The sequence below is a fragment of the Monodon monoceros genome, unplaced genomic scaffold (assembly GCF_005190385.1).
Source record: "Monodon monoceros isolate NGI ecotype Baffin Bay Population unplaced genomic scaffold, NGI_Narwhal_1 Super_Scaffold_18, whole genome shotgun sequence".
Classification (NCBI taxonomy): Eukaryota; Metazoa; Chordata; class Mammalia; order Artiodactyla; family Monodontidae; genus Monodon; species Monodon monoceros.
In genome coordinates this window covers 116727873-116744462 of record NW_021703774.1, presented here as the reverse complement: position 1 = coordinate 116744462, position 16590 = coordinate 116727873, and the positions used below count along the sequence as shown (strand labels likewise).

The following is a 16590-nucleotide window of genomic DNA, read 5'->3' as shown; positions in this document are numbered from 1 at the left end:
CCGATATTTGTAGACTGTTCCTTGAGGCCCACTTCAAAGCTAATTTCCTTTTTTTTTTTTTTTTTTTGCGGTACGCGGGCCTCTCACTGTCGTGGCCTCTCCCGTTGCGGAGCACAGGCTCCGGACATGCAGGCTCAGCAGCCATGGCTTACGGGCCCAGCCGTGGCATGTGCGATCTTCCCGGACCGGGGCACGAACCCGTGTCCCCTGCATCGGCAGGCGAACTCTCAACCACTGCGCCACCAGGGAAGCCCAAAGCTAATTTCTTTTATAACTCCACTGTTTTCTTTGAATTCTTACGTTACCCACACTCATCTAAGCTTTCGTGAGCAGAATTTAAGGTCTTTGAGGATGGAATCTATAATGTACATCACTTTGCATCTCTTATAGTGTCCTTTTTTTAAAACAACATATAATTATTCTTTTACATTTGTGGAAGTCAGAGGATCAAGATCAATTTTCCTGGGCTAAACTCAAGGAATCATCAGAGACAGTGCTTTCTACAGGCTCTAGAGGTGAATCAGTTTCTTGCTTCTTCCAGTTTCCAGAAGCTGTGGCATTCCTTGGCTTCTGGATGATTTGCTTTAGTTGCTGCCTCCATCATCATGTTGCTTTATGATTGCTAAATCAGTCCAATGTTAGCATATATTTATATGCTTTTATCTTGATCTCTCTTTGCTGGGAAACCCAAGCAAAAGCAACCATTGTTATTTGAAAGCCACTGGAGAAATAAGAAAAGAAGAAAAGCTAAAAGAAAAAAAAGACCTTGAGTTATCCTTCTTTGTATGTTTTATTGTTATTCTTCTCTCAAGGTTTAGGTCATCAAAGAAGTGGTGTTAAAAAGGCTGAAGTTTCTAAGGCAAGGTCAAGTTAGCAAGGGTAATTAACATTGCTATTGAGTTTGTGTTATCCTAAAATTCAATTAGTTATCTAAGGTTTTGACTTAAACTGTAGATATAGGAAAAACCTCTGTAGGGAATATCCTACAAACTTGACACTTCAAAAAAATTTTATTGGCGTAGAGTTAATTTACAGTGTTATGTTAGTTTCAGGCATACAGCAATGCGAATCAGTTATACATATATCCACTCTTCTTTAGATTCTTTTCCCATATAGGCCATTACAGAGTACTGAGTAGAGTTCCATGTGCTATACAGTAGGTCCTTATTAGTTATCTTCTTTATATATAGTAGTGTGTATATGTCAATCCCAATCTCCCAATTTGTCCCTCCCCACCTCTTATGCCCAGGTAAATACGTTTGTTTTCTACATTTGTAACTCTATTTCTGTTTTGTAGATAAGTTCATTTGTACCTTTTTTCTTAGATTCCACATATAAGCGATACCATATGATATTTGTCTTTCTTTGTCTGACTTATTTCACTCAGTATGACAATCTGTTGTTCCATCCATGGTATTGCAAATGGCATTATTTTGTTCCTATTTATAGCTGAGTAATATTCCACTGTATATATGTAGCACATCTTCTTTATCCATTCCTTTGTTGATGGACATTTATGTCGCTTCCATGTCCTGGCTATTGTAAATAGTGCTGCAATGAACATTGGGATGCATGTTTCTTTTCAAATTATGGTTTCCTCCAGATATATGCCCAGGAGTGGGATTGCTGGATCATATGGTAGCTCTATTTTTAGTTTTTAGGGGTTTTTTTAAACATCTTTATTAGAGTATAATTGCTTTAAAATGGTGTGTTAGTTTCTGCTTTATAACAAAGTGAATCAGTTATACATATACATATATCCCCATATCCCCTCCCTCTTGTGTCTCTCTTTCACCCTCCCTAACCCACCCCTCTAGGTGGTCACAAAGCACCAAGCTAATCTCCCTGTGCTATGTGGCTGCTTCCCACTAGCTATCTATTTTACATTTGGTAGTGTATATATGTCCATGCCACTCTCCCACTTTGTCCCAGCTTGCCCTTCCCCCTCCCCATGTCCTCAAGTCCATTCTCTAGTAGGTCTGCATCTTTATTCCCATCTTGCCCCTAGGTTCTTCATGACCACTTTTTTTCTTTTAGATTCCATATATACGTGTTAGCATATGGTATTTGTTTTTCTCTTTCTGACTTACTTCAGTCTGTATGGCAGACTCTAGGTCCATCCACCTCACTCCAAATAACTCAATTTTGTTTCTTTCTATGGCTGAGTAATATTCCATTGTATATATATGCCACATCTTCTTTATCCATTCATCTGTCGATGGACACTTAGGTTGCTTCCAGGTCCTGGCTACGGTAAATAGTGCTGCAATGAACATTGTGGTGCATGACTCTTTTTGAATTATGGTTTTCTCAGGATATATGCCCAGTAGTGGGATTGCTGGGTCATATGATAATTCTATTTTTAGTTTTTTAAGGAACCTCCATACTGTTCTCCATAGTGGCTGTATCAATTTACATTCCCACCAACAGTGCAAGAGTGTTCCCTTTTCTCCACACCCTCTCCAGCACTTATTGTTTGTAGATTTTTTGATGATGGCCATTCTGACTGGTGTGAGATGATATCTCATTGTAGCTTTGATTTGCATTTCTCTAATGATTAATGATGTTGAGCATTCTTTCATGTGTTTGTTGGCAGTCTGTATATCTTCTTTGGAGAAATGTCTGTCTAGGTCTTCTGCCCATTTTTGGATTGGGTTGTTTGTTTTTTTGATGTTGACCTGCATGAACTGCTTGTAAATTTTGGAGATTAATCCTTTGTCAGTTGCTTCATTTGCAAATATTTTCTCCCATTCTGAGGGTTGTCTTTTCATCTTATTTATGGTTTCCTTTGCTGTGCAAAATCTTTTAAGTTTCATTAGGTCTCATTTGTTTATTTTTGTTTTCATTTCTATTTCTCTAGGAGGTGAGTCAAAAAGGATATCGCTGTGATTTATTTTTTAAGGAACCTCCATGCTGTTCTCCGTAGTGGCTGTACCAATTTACATTCCCACCAACAGTGTGTCTTGATAATGTGGAGAAAGTAAATAGCATGCTTTGGGGAAAGGTCCATAATATGACACAAGAATAATTCATAAAATTCACTGATCACCTACTATTTGCCAGGCACTTTTCTAAAATCTGAAATGCTGGCCTAGATGAAGTGGATCCTATATCTTCTCTGCCACTAGCTACTTATATAATGTCTGTTGATACACTTAAATTCTCTGAGCTTTGTACTCCTCCTCTGGAGCTAAGAGGGTTAAACTAGGTTAGTTCTAATTTATCTTCCAATCATATGAGTCTATGAATTTTAAATATTTATAGAATGATGAGTGATATTCAATAAGTACTTGCTGATTAACTAATGTAATCTTTACCCTGCCAAACTTGTGACTTTCTATTTTAAGTTTCTTTTATTTGTTCAAGAAATGGTTATTGAGTACTCCAATGTGATAAGGAGTATAAGCAGTGTGCCAAAAATAAGCACGTGCTAAAAATGATGGAGATACAACAATGAGCATAATCCCTGCATCCTGAGACATCCTGCCTCTCTCATACCAGGAAGCACTGGGCAGCGCAGTGATCAAATTCACTTGTTTCTTTTGCTAGAAGAGTAAAATTTTGCTAAACATTTCACTACCCCAGCTCCAGTTAGCTGGTATTGTCATCCTTATTCTTGTTAACATAAAATATTTACTTTAGAGAAATTTAAACAAACAAATGAATAAACAAAATATTCCCTAGACATGTAACTTATTTGGGGGCTTCTCTACATGCATAGTTTTAAGCTATTGCCTCAAGGACTGCTATTTTTAGAAAAGGTGAGGCTTAAGTAGGGGTTCTGTGAGCCTTTCCCTGTGTTTAACTAAGGCAGCTCCATTTACAAATCTGTTTTCTATATTGAGAATATGCTGCGAATTGTTTTGACAACCATTGTTCTAGATAATTAATTTGAATCAAAATTAAATTAATGGATAGGATACTATACATATAATCATTTAATTTGATTGGTAATTCATGTTCAGCATGTGTTTTAACGATATCTATGAAATGTAACACTCATTATCCTTTGATAGGCTAAGGGATTGTGGTACAGGAACTCACCTAAATCCTTCAAGGAATCTAGTGGTACAGCATTTTGATGCATCCTTCTTGCTGCCTTTGAACCTCCAGAGAGTTCCTGATGCTGTAGAGTTCTTTATCATGATAATGTCATTCTCATAGCATGCATTAATTGGTAATTTACAGCTAAAGAGAACATCTTGGGGTTTTTGTTTCAACATCCTATATTACTTCTACACTGAGCTCTTCCAAGCAAAAAAAAATCTTGAACACATTCTAAATTTTTGGTAGTTGAAAAGAGGATTAAGTGTATACCATAAAGGTAAAATTCATTTATGATACAAGAGAAGTTCAAAACTAACTTTCTTATAAAGCTCATCTCAGCACCTGGAAGCACTTATATAAATGGTTCAATATCATACTGGACTGATTTGGGGCTAGAAAATAATAAAATTTTCCTTTTTTGATCATGAAGAAAAACAATTAAGGATAGAGCAGATAAGTTATTATAGTATGGCCTATGTGCACTAAAAGAAACCCAGTAGGAGATCTCCTAATGCTGAAATGACTCATTTAGAAGCCAAATGTGAAATAAGCATAAAAAAAGCCATTCAATAAGAAACACTCAAAGGCAATCTTGGGTCACAATACATTTGTCCATAAGATATCCCACAACTCAGTTCACCAATATGTGGGAGGAATGACCTCTCTTTGGACTGCCCCAGCCTTGATTTACTTCTTGAAAAAGACAGCCTTGATCTAGCTTGAATTCTGGTTTGGAAAGGAGACTTTGAAGACCTTTATATGTTTTCCTCTCCAAGACCTTAAAAAGTAGATTAGCCGGCCTCATTTCACAGGCCTTAAAAACACTTCTTTGTCCTGGGATTCTAGCTAGAACATAATGACCAAGACATTTTCCATAATGACCAAGACATTTATGTTTCCATAGAACATAATGACCAAGTCCTTTTCCTATTCATGTCAGGTGCTGCCTTGAACTGTCCTTATAAGCCTAGGGTTCTAGCAAGCTTATTCCCTTGCTCTGACTCTGATATGCTCACAGGTACATTTTTACTATTGCCTGTAGCCAAATTTTGTTAGCAAATGAACTTCAAAGAGCTGAAAAACTGATCTTCAGCTAATGGGTCTTTTTGACATGTTTAGAAAGATTATCTAAAGTAGAATACTTCAAAGTCAGATATAAAATGACCACTTTTTATAAACATTCCTTTCAGATTAGCAAAACTAAGAAAATCAGAGTCACTAATCTGAGATGTCTGTTAGCCTTTTGGGAGTCATTTATCCTCTGCAGTAAACAAGTGATGATTAGCATCCTCTTCATTGAGAGGCCATTCAGATTAGGAAATAGTATACTCAATATCTACTTTTTTTTTTTTACAGTCACAATATTCTTCTCTATGAGGATGGGCATGCTGTAGTGGCAGATTTTGGAGGTGAGATTGCCATGAATAATGCCCAAAATGGCATCCGTTTCTTTCTCCATTACTCATTGGTGCTGATATTATATGATGAATCTGAAAATGGATTTCACACTGACAGCTATACTTCTCTGAGTCATTCATATTTCAATGAATTTTAAAAGTATATCATTTATTTCAGTTTTTCCTCTTTCATATTCTCAGCTAAAAGAAAGGAAGTGAAAATTTAAATAAGATAGAGGTTTCTTGGGATTTCAAACTTTTAGCTGTAATCTTTGACCTTGGTTTTAAAATATTTCCTTTGACATTAATTTGTTTTCTGTTTCCCTCAGAATCAAGATTTCTGCAGTCTCTGGATGAAGACAACATGACAAAACAACCTGGGGTTTGTTGCTGTTCGTGTTCCCTATAATTATGAAACAATTGAAATGTGTAAACTCAGCATGAGAAGAAGGGAGATGAAAGCAGCTTTAACTGGAAGAAATGTCATTCTCCCAAGGGCGGGATAATGTTTTATGTTTCTATTTTCAGTAATCCCCCAAAAGAACTATTTCAAGGCTCTGTTAGAGAAATAGATTAGATATATATTTGGAAAATGTTACAGAAAAAATAACAGAATTTGTTTCAAATATAATTGAAAAGTACATGGCAGGCATGGATAATTGGCATTCATGTTTAGATCTCCTTATTAAGTGGTAGAGTTAACATTTAATAGGTAACCATAAAATCCATAGTTTACCCGTATCTACTAACAATTCATAGTTTTCAATTTTAACGTTGTAAGGCAATAGGTGATATAGTCAAGCATTAATGTTTAAGAAAAATATAAATGCTAACATCTGAAGCAAGCATAATTGTACTCAAAATGTCTGCAATTAGGTTCATCACCTGCCTTCTCCCATCCCTTCCGCACAAAGAAGTGCACTTTTCTTTCTGGACTAGCTGTGTTATTTAATTACCCAAGCTTGGGCTCATTTTCTGTTCCTTCCTTTTCCTGTTTCTGCTTACACACTGCTCAATCACTTTTTCTGTTTGTTTCTATTCCTTTTCTTTATTAAAGTTCATCCCAAACTCTCATTTACCACTGCCTCAGTTTGGGTCCTCTCCATCTCTTTTCTGAACCATTGCTCTAGGCTTCTAACTACAGTCCTCCCTTCCAGTTCATTCTTTGCAACATCAGCCAAGTGTTGTGTTCTGACAATTCACTTCTTCCTATAAACCATCAATGATGCTTAAAATGTTATACCCCCCCGCCAGATCTGACCCCAAGGCTCCTCTGCGACCTCCTCTCCCACTAAACTTCTCTCAAGTCCCTTATGCCCCCGGCATACAAGCCATCTGGCTATTTCCCAAACATTTCATTCACTTTCACAGCCCTGTGACTCTGCCAGCATCATATTCTCTGCCCGTGAAGCCCTTCACTGTACCCCACCTGGAGGATGTCTACTCATCTTGCATGGCCCAGGAAATTGTATCCATTTTAAGTACCTTCCCACCCATAAACTTCCTCCCCCCCTTCTCCTCCCCACACACTTTTCTCTCTGTGCTTTTGTAGCACTTTTTTTGCACTGCTAGGTAGTACTCTGACTCACTCAACAAACATTTATCAAGGACCTACAGTGTGTCAGGCATCATGCAAAGGGCCAGGAATACAAAATGCAAATAAAAGCTTAGTCCTTGATCTCAAGTAACTCATTTTCTGTCGGAAAAAACATAGTAATAAGCAGATAAGATTGAAAGCTGTGGGGACATTCAGTGACAGAGATGTGACAAAGCATCATGGGAGCTCAGGTGGAACGAATAGGGATAAATAAATTCAGACAGAGTGAACAACAGCATGAACAAAGGCACAGGGGAGGATGAGAAACACCAGACCTCCTGGGGGACTTCAAATAGCTTGGCATTGTTGGCATGCTCTGTGTGAGGAAGACAAAATGAGAGATGAGTTAAGAGAGGAAGGGCAGGAACGACATCATGGACGATATTGTATTGTAAGTAGGATTAAGCGTGCTGGTTTCCCCAATTAAATTTCACTCATTCATTCAACAAGTATTTATGGAATACCTACTAGATGCCAGACATTCTAAAGAACTGGGGATATTGCAGTGAACAAAGTTCTTGTGTTTATGGAGCTAATATTCTAATAGAAGAAGATAAACGTTGAACAAATTAACAAAATATATACCAGACGGTGATAAGTGTTATGAAGAAAAAACAAAGCAGAGTATATGAATGGAGAGTGATAGGGGAAGCCATTTAGATGAGAGAAAGAGAAAGATAACGTTTGATAAGAGACCTATGGTGGAGTTATCCATGAGAGGAGAAGAGCAGTGTAGAAGGGGGAACAGTAATATCAGAGGCCCTGAGGCAGGAGAGTCCTTTGTGTGTTCAAGGCCAGAGTGACTGGAGTGGAGTAAGCAAGGAGGAGAATGGTAGGAGATGAGAGGTGGGAAGAGTGAGCCCTTTATTGACAGGACAAACAGATCTCATCTAGTACCTTTGACATAGAGATAGCTAACTCAGTGGATCTCAACCATGGCTGCACATTGAAATCACTTTGGAAACTTTGTAAAAGCATCCTTACCTGAATCCAGCCCCCAGCAATTCTGATCTCGCAGGCCTGAGGTTGCTCTTGGGTATATGTATCTTTTAAAATTTCCCCTAGGTGATTCTAAAATGCAGCCAGTTGAGACTCTCTGACTAAATAACCTTTTGTCAAATGGAATTGAATTGAATTTCACCAACAGCAAATAATATTCTTTTATCCTAGCAGTGGAGTCTTTAAGCACAGCACTACTCTAGATTTATTCTGAAGGTTATTTTCTTTTTTACTAGTTATGTGGCCTTATGTAAGTTTGCTAATTACTCTATTACCCCCCCCCGTGAAAAAAATGGCCATACTGTATGCCTACTCCCCCTTATGCAATGTTGTGACACAACACATAATATGCTATATAAATGGAGACTATTTGGAATGTGAAAGCCCGTGTGGAAGAATTGCATATAAGCACCATAATCGAAATAAAGATATTCTTGGAAAGGTGCAATTATGCATGACTTCAAAATAATGTAGACACTTCAAAAGAATTATCAGCAGGCAACACTACACACAGAATTTCACTAGGAGTAATAAAAGAATACCGGTTTCTTTCAGTGGAAATACAAAGAAAGCAGGTATTTGGCAAAATCCATTGATACGGCTATGAAGCCATGGGGTTTTAGAGCTGGAAGGGGCTGCCTCCTCAGTCTTGCCCTTGAGGAATCTGAGGTCCAGGAAGCATAGGAGACTTTCCCAGAACTGCCCAAATAGTTTGCAGTAGAGCCAGAACTAGAATTTGCATCTCCTAACTCAAAATCTAGTCCTCTTTTTCCTAAACCACAAATAAACCAAATTTATGCATCCCAGAATGGAAACTTATATTTAAAAATTAAACGGAAACTTATATTTAAAAATTAAAAATACATAACTGCAAATAAAAAGGGTGTAAATGATGCCGTGAAAACATGAGGGTAGACCTTTGTGCAGGGAAACTCGTAATGTTTTATGGGCTTGCTTTCTGGAATATGGCGCAAACAGCATTCAGAAATAACACTGCTGGGCAAACAAAGGGGATGTGACAGACCTGATCCTGCCAGTGAGAAATCTGCTTCACACGAATATTCTGGGCATTACCCTCAGGCCGTTTCTCTCCTCAGTCATCAGGGCACTATTTATGGGTCTAATTTAGTGACTTCCTAAACTACAACCTGAAGCTCTAAAGGAGGGAAGCTTCCTCCCACAGTGCGTGACTTACCCCCAGGGAGTCATAGAGTTCTTGGATGAACCCATGGATGGCTATTCAGAAGCTTGTAAGGCTTCCAGGGGAAAGATGCTCAGAGTTACACAAAAAATTGCTGCTGCTGTGATCATCATTTCATAAGAGGCAGTGTTACTTGGTGATTAATATTGTTACAATATTTTGGAAAGAATTATGGATTTCATGATCTTCTAATGATAAAAAGAAAATGCCCTTTAAAAAACTAAACAGCAGCAGTAAACACACTGTTTTTGTATGAACGGGCCAGTTTATTGCGCACACTGAGGGCAGTATCGATGTTATTTTAAGTTTATATTTTTGAGAACTTCGAGAGAACACAACAAATCCTCACTAAGAAGAACACTATTCTACAGTAGAAGAACTAAGCACTTGGTAAATGACTTGTGGATGTTTCTTGACCCACAGAACCTCCGCTGGATGGCTCCTGAGGTGTTCACACAGTGTACACGCTACACCATCAAAGCTGACGTCTTCAGCTATGCTCTGTGTCTGTGGGAACTTCTCACCGGCGAAATTCCATTTGCTCATCTCAAGCCAGGTAAGCCATGCCTCAATTAAAGTTTCTCTGAGGGAATTCCCTGGAGGTCCAGTGGTTAGGAGTTTGTGCTTTCACTGCCAAGGGTGTGGGTTCAATCCCTAGTCGGGGAACTAAGATCCTGCAAGACGCGGGGTGAGGCAAAAAAAAAAAAAAAAAAAAGAAGTTTCTCTGATTTCCAGAGCTCTGTGCATTTTCACAAATTCAAGAAACATTTTTTTCCCCAAAATGACTATTCTTGGTGGATTGGCAAGGTGAGAGGTAAGGAAACGGTCTCAAATTGTTTAAAGGTGTGTCCCAATCCAGAAAACTTAATGGCCTATAACTATGTGGTTTTAGATACAGGCACACAGAAGTGTAGGCATATTTTATTATTAAAGTTTAGGGCTTTGATGTATCTATTGTTAATAAAACAAGCCAATGATAATGGCCATGTGGAATGTGGGTACAAATAATGTGAACAATGCAATATTTACTTTTTGAGATTAGATTTAGAAGTGCCTTTCTGATGTGCATATAAGAGTGAACTGAAAGTAGCAACACATAAAAATAACCTATCAGGACTGCTTTCTGCTTGTCTCACATTATACAAAAGAGAATTGGTTTTTCTAATTTTGTATTACATATATAGATGCATTCTAAAAATGGGACTTTGTGAGTGAGCTTATTATTTTGTTGTTGATAATATACATGATACTCTGTGTACATGTAGAAGGTAGAGGTCGGGAATCTAATCACAGGAAAAAATGTACAAATATTTGAGGTAAGTTTTATTTGCATCTCTCTCTCCATTTTATTTGGGTTGCTCTTGTAGACACAACAGCACTGTCGCACTGTTTATTTACTTGTATCAACTGTGAGTCTAAAAACTCCTTGATTTTGCATCCCCAGAACTTACCATGCTTGAAAAGTTGTTTTCAAATTAAATCGTAAATAAATTTTAAATGAATTGTATTGTAAGCTTCTTAAGTGGCCACCCTATCACAATATAGCAGATGGATCAAGTCAAAAGGGATGTTAGGGAAAGACATATCTTACAAATGTGGATGCTCACAAGTTCAAAGTCTTAACCAGGATCACAATATTTATTAGTACTCATGTGCAGAGCAAAAGCCATAACTCATATTGTCTATTCAAGGCATTTTCCCCCTAATAACCATATCGTCTTTAATTACACTCTGCATAGTGTCTAACAAAGTACTTTTCACAAATTATATGCTCTTTATTTAATCGTCCTAATCTTTCTCTGTATGATTTTATGGTTTTAAATGATGAGATCTGGCCCTTATTATGGGGTGGATGAGAAGACTCTATTTAGAACTGGACCAAAATTGCTATTTGTAATGCCTTGCTCTGATATGCTGCTATCTCTCTACCTCTTAGAATTTGCTTTCTGGTAAGACTTATGAGTATTATGTTAAAAATCCACTATAATTCTAGACACATTGTAGTATTTTCACAAGAGACAGATATGTCCCCCTTCCTCTCACCTCCTGTGTCAATCCATTCACATCCAATCCATTCCTGTGGATTTTACATCCTAAGGACATCTTGGATCTACCTACTACTTACCGTCATCTACCACAATCCTAGCTCAAGCCACCATCTTCATCATTTAAACTCTTGCAATTGTCATTTTTAAAAATCAGGTTTAACTTATATAGTATAAGTTGTAGTATCACTTATGTAGCAAAATTTACCATTTTAGACTAACATTTCAATGAGTTTTAACAAATATATATTTAACAAATATATACAGTATAATCACAGCTACAATCATAATATAGAGCATTTCTGTCACTCCAAAAAGCCCCCATGCATCTTTGGAATCAATTCACTTTTCCCACCTCCAGCCCCTAGCAACCACTGATCTGATTTATGTCCCTACAGGTTTGCCTTTTCCAGAATGTCATATAAATGGAGTCATGTTAGTACATTTATTGGTAATTTATTCTTTTTCATTCCTGTGTAATATTCCATTGTGTTGATGTACCTCAATTTATTCATCCACTCACAAGTTGATGATCATTTGAGTTATTCTCACTTTAGGGCAATTATGAATATAATTGCCAAAGCCATTCAGGTTTTTGTGTGGATGTTTTCATTATTCTTGGATAAATACATAAGAGGTAATTACTAGATCTTATGGTAAGATTTTTTCCAAGGCATTTGTACCACTATGACTTCCCACCAGCAGTGTATGAGGATTTCAGTTGATCCACATCCTTGCCAGCACTTTTTTATTGTCTATTTAAAATAAAATATTAACCATTTGAGTAGGTATATAATGGTAAATAATTGTGGTATTATTTTATATTTCTCTAATAACTAATAATGTTGATAATCTTTTTGTGTGTTTATCTGCGGCTCATATCTCTTTCTCTGGTGAAGTATTTGTTCAAATTATCTTATATACTAATGAGTTTTTAGATTCTAGGTAAAATCTTTCATCTGCTATGTGTTTTGCAAGTATTTTTCTCTAGTCTGTGATTTGCCTTTTCATATTCTTACCAATGTCTTTCAAAGAGCAAAACTTTTGGGCTTCCCTGGTGGCGCAGTGGTTGAGAGTCCGCCTGCCGATGCAGTGGACATGGGTTCGTGCCCCGGCCTGGGAAGATCCCACATGCCCCGCGGCTGGGCCCGTGAGCCATGGCCGCTGAGGCTGCGCGTCCGGAGCCTGTGCTCCGCAACAGGAGAGGCCACAACAGTGAGAGGCCTGCGTACCGCAAAAAAAAAAAAAAAAAAAAGAAAAATTAAAAAAAAAAAGAGCAAAACTTTTTAATTTCAAAGAAGTTTACCTTATCAAACTTTTAAATATTTTGTGAATCCTGTCTAAATTATTCTTGCCACACCCAAGATCACAAAGTTTTTCTCCTGTGTTTTCTCACAGGAATCTTGTAGGTTTAGATTTTATATTTATAAGATTTATTAGAGTTATTTTTTTAACACTACAAGGTAAAAGTTGAGTTTGTTATCCTTTTGTTAATTTATTTGTTTATTTTTCAATATGGATCCCAATTTTTCAGCATGATTTGTTTAAAAAACTTTCCTTTATCCATTAAGTTATTTTGGTCCTATTGTCAAAAATTAATTGACCACATATGTGTGGACTCTATTCTGTTCCATTGATATAAGTCTACCCTTATACCAATACTACAATATATTGATAAGTTATAGTAAATCTCAGAATCATTTACTATGAATCCTCCAACTTTGCTCTTCTTTGTTAAAATTGCTTTTGCTATTATAGGGTTTTTGCTTTTCTGTATAAATTTTAGAACCAGCTTATCTATTTCTACAAAAAAAAAAAAAGCCTGTTTGAATTTTGATTGAAGTGCAGTGAATTTGTAGAGCAATTTGGGAAGAATTTACAACTTATGCATATTGAATCTTCCAACTGATAAACATAGTATGTCTCTCCCTTCATTTAGGTCTGATTTCTGTCATCAGCGTGTTTGTAGTTTTCATCATAGAAACCTTACACATATATTTTTAAAATTATTTCTATGAATTTTGTGTTTCTTGATGCTATTTTAAATGTTTTTTTTAAATTTCAATGTATAATGTGTTTTGCTAGTATACAGACACGATTAATTTTTAAATAACAACCTAGTACCCTACAAATTTGCTAAATTAACTTATCAGTTCAAGTACCTTTCTTGTACATTCTTTGGGATTTTGCACATAGATGATTAGGGCATGTATAAATAAAGAAAATTTTATTTCTTTCTTTCAAATATGTGTGTATTTTAAATCTTTTTCTTGCTTTCTCACACAGGCAAGGACTTCTAGTATAATACTGAATAGAATTGGTGAGGTATATACCCGTATCTACATCTAAATTTTTATCCACCACCACTCTAGTTCAAACTGCCATCTTTATCACTTTAACTACTGCAATAGCTCTTTGATCATTCTCTCTTTATTCTTCTCTTCCTCTCCAATCTCTACACATCCACTAAAATGACATTTTAAAAACAAACCTGATTATGTGACCATTGCTTAAAATCATCTATGGCTTCCCATGTTCTTAGGATTAAATCTCAAAATTCTTACTATGTCCTGCAACACTCTACATGATTCAGTATCTCTGACCTTGCTTGCACCATTTCACTTTCTATGCTCCAGCCACTCCAGACCTTCTTTCCTTGCTTCCTTGAATGTGTTGCATTTCCTCTGGCCTCTGGGCTCTTTCACAAGCTCAGTTTCTTTGGTAAGTGCAATTAATGATGACTCCACAGAGATTACTGTGAGGATCAAATGAGATGATTTTGTGAACTTTGTCAATTGAAATCTCTCTGCAACTGTAAGATGAAAGATAAGGGCAAACTGTAATACAAGGTCGAGGCTTCCTATGATTCTGTGCTTGAGTGGAGTTCTCATTCTCCAGGGAGCCCATATAAAAACTTCAAAGTCACCATTAATTTTTCTCTTTCCTTCTTTTCTTTCTTCTTTCCTCCTTTTTGTCTTTCTTCCCTTCCTTCCTTCCTTTTCTTTTCACTTGTTTTCTTACTTTCAATCCCCCTTTCTAAATATCTTTCAAATCTATCCACTTATCTTGCTCTCCACTTCTACTTCCTTATTTCACAAGTAGAATCCTGCACAGTATCTTAAATGGTATCCTTGTCTCTAGTTTTGCTCCCCATCTTTTTTTCACCAATTGCCATACTATAACTACATTTAGCTTTCTAAACACTCAAATTTGATTATCTGGCTCCCCTTACTTAAAGTCTTCAATGTGTTTCCTTTCTTCTTAAGATTAAAAAAATTTCATAAAACAATCTACAAAGCCCCCATAGTTATGCTTCTTCTTTCCTCCCCAGGTCTACTGCCTGCCACTTGCAGCCTGTCCTCTATGTTCAGCCACAGGGAACTATTTCATTTCTCCAACATGACACATTTCCTCTCACTTCCGTGTCTTTGCACACGTTAGTTGTTTGTCAGACACACTCCTCCCCACTTTTCATCATACTAACTCCAATTTACTTTTAGGCCTTAGCTTAAATATTACTTCTTCCGAAAATATCTTCCTTAATTCTTCAATATTCAGTTAAGTGCAGTGTCCTTGCAATTTTCTCTACTTTGTTACCCTTTGCTAATTATAATGAATAGTTCAAAAAGATAAAGATTCCCTCTCTCATGGACCCTCAGGAATATATACTCTTTTTGGAGGGAGAATATTATATAATAAAACAGTTAAATATCTTGCCTAAGAATAACTTGAATCCAATATCTCAGATACTGGAATTTATAGTACTTTATTGGCAAAAGAGGTTGTTCATGATAGACACTGAATTTTTTAAAGTTGGACAGTTACCATGCATCAAGAACTGAGGCTGTTAATATCGTCACAGTGGTTAGGCAGTCTAGCAAATGTTCAGCAATAAATTATGTGAAAGATCAGATTCAATATAAGCTACATATTAGCCATTTACAATGAGCAACAAATCCATGACTACAGTGTGGGACAGGATTATCAATTATGGGAGTAGCAACATTACACATGGCTTATCCTCCTGGATTTAACAGAATCCTATCTCCTGGGTGAAATGTATAAATAGAATGCAAATATTAGCATTGACTCCTATGCAAGTGATGAGTATGCCTTCAGAAGAACTTGAAGTTAGGGTCTCTTTTACATAGTATATGTTCAAATTAACCTTATAATCTCAGGTTTAGAAAAAAATGAAAAAGCCATTACATTCACTATCCCAAGGGTCACAAGATCAAATGCCTACAGGATCAGGGGAAGCAAGAAAACACTTGATGCAGGATAATGTGATGAACTGGAAATCACATGCTCTGACTCAAGGGGACAGCTGCTACCCAGCTCCAGCCAAACAGTGCCATGAAGGAAGTATAGGGATGCTTGCTCACTGTTGCCATATCAACTAATTTCTGTGTGTTTGTTCAAAAATCAAAAGGTTTTTAAATATTGGCAATTAACTCAATTTTTAAGAAAATATTTTTCAGGCTAAAGAGACTTGGCATAAGTGTAAGAGCATGAGTCTTGCAAGCTTACTCAAACTGCTTAACCAAGCTATACTTCAGTACCTCAGTGTCTTTATTTTTTAAACAGGGATACTAGTAGGACTTGCCTCAAAGGTTTGGAATGATGTCTGGCAACAGTAAGCACTGAATAAATATTAGCTATTATTATTATATTAAGCCATCCACAGTTCTGGCCAGGAACTGTGAGAGAAAACAAAGAGGAAAAGGGCATTCCCTTGTAGTGCAGAGACGGCATGAGAAAAGTACAGTCAGCGGAGTAAATCCCAGCTAGAGGGAAACACAGAGGGCAACAGCTGCTCCTTCGAGGGCTCTCCTGCCCAGACTGGTGGTGGGAAAGTAAATCAGGGAAGGATTCTTAGAGCAGATGATACCTGAACTGCATCTTTAAAAGATGAGTACTATTTAACTGGTAAATAGTGGGGAGATGGTGAAGGTGTCCTGGCAGAAAGCAGCCTGGGCAAGGTGCAGAGGCATGAGAGATTCACACATCTTTCAGTAGCGATGAATCAGAGAATACAAGGGAATCAGCAGCAAGATACATGCTGTAAATGTAAAGCTAGAGCTACACAGTGAAGGGCCTTCTGTGTCAACAATGGAAGTCACTGCAGAATTTTAAGCAGGGCAATAGTACAACTCTATTATCTTAGAACACTCCCTCTTACTACAAAGCAAAGGCTGGATTGGAGAAGTTTGAAACAGAGGCAAGGAACCAGGTAATCTAGAAGAGAATGTATAAAAATCTTAACTAAGGTAGTGAAGAGAAAGGAGAGGCTGGTTTTGAGAG

General features: G+C 37.1%; 1 protein-coding gene across 1 annotated transcript in view; it reads left to right on the top strand.

Moving 5' to 3' along the window:
• TNNI3K (TNNI3 interacting kinase) overlaps positions 1 to 16590 on the top strand; it is a 285169-nt gene that overhangs the window by 177612 nt on the left and 90967 nt on the right. The window contains exons 19-21 of the mRNA XM_029229957.1: positions 5404 to 5456; positions 5774 to 5826; positions 9665 to 9797. Coding sequence (XP_029085790.1) covers positions 5404 to 5456; positions 5774 to 5826; positions 9665 to 9797 — 239 coding nt within the window. The remainder of the gene's footprint in view (positions 1 to 5403; positions 5457 to 5773; positions 5827 to 9664; positions 9798 to 16590) is intronic.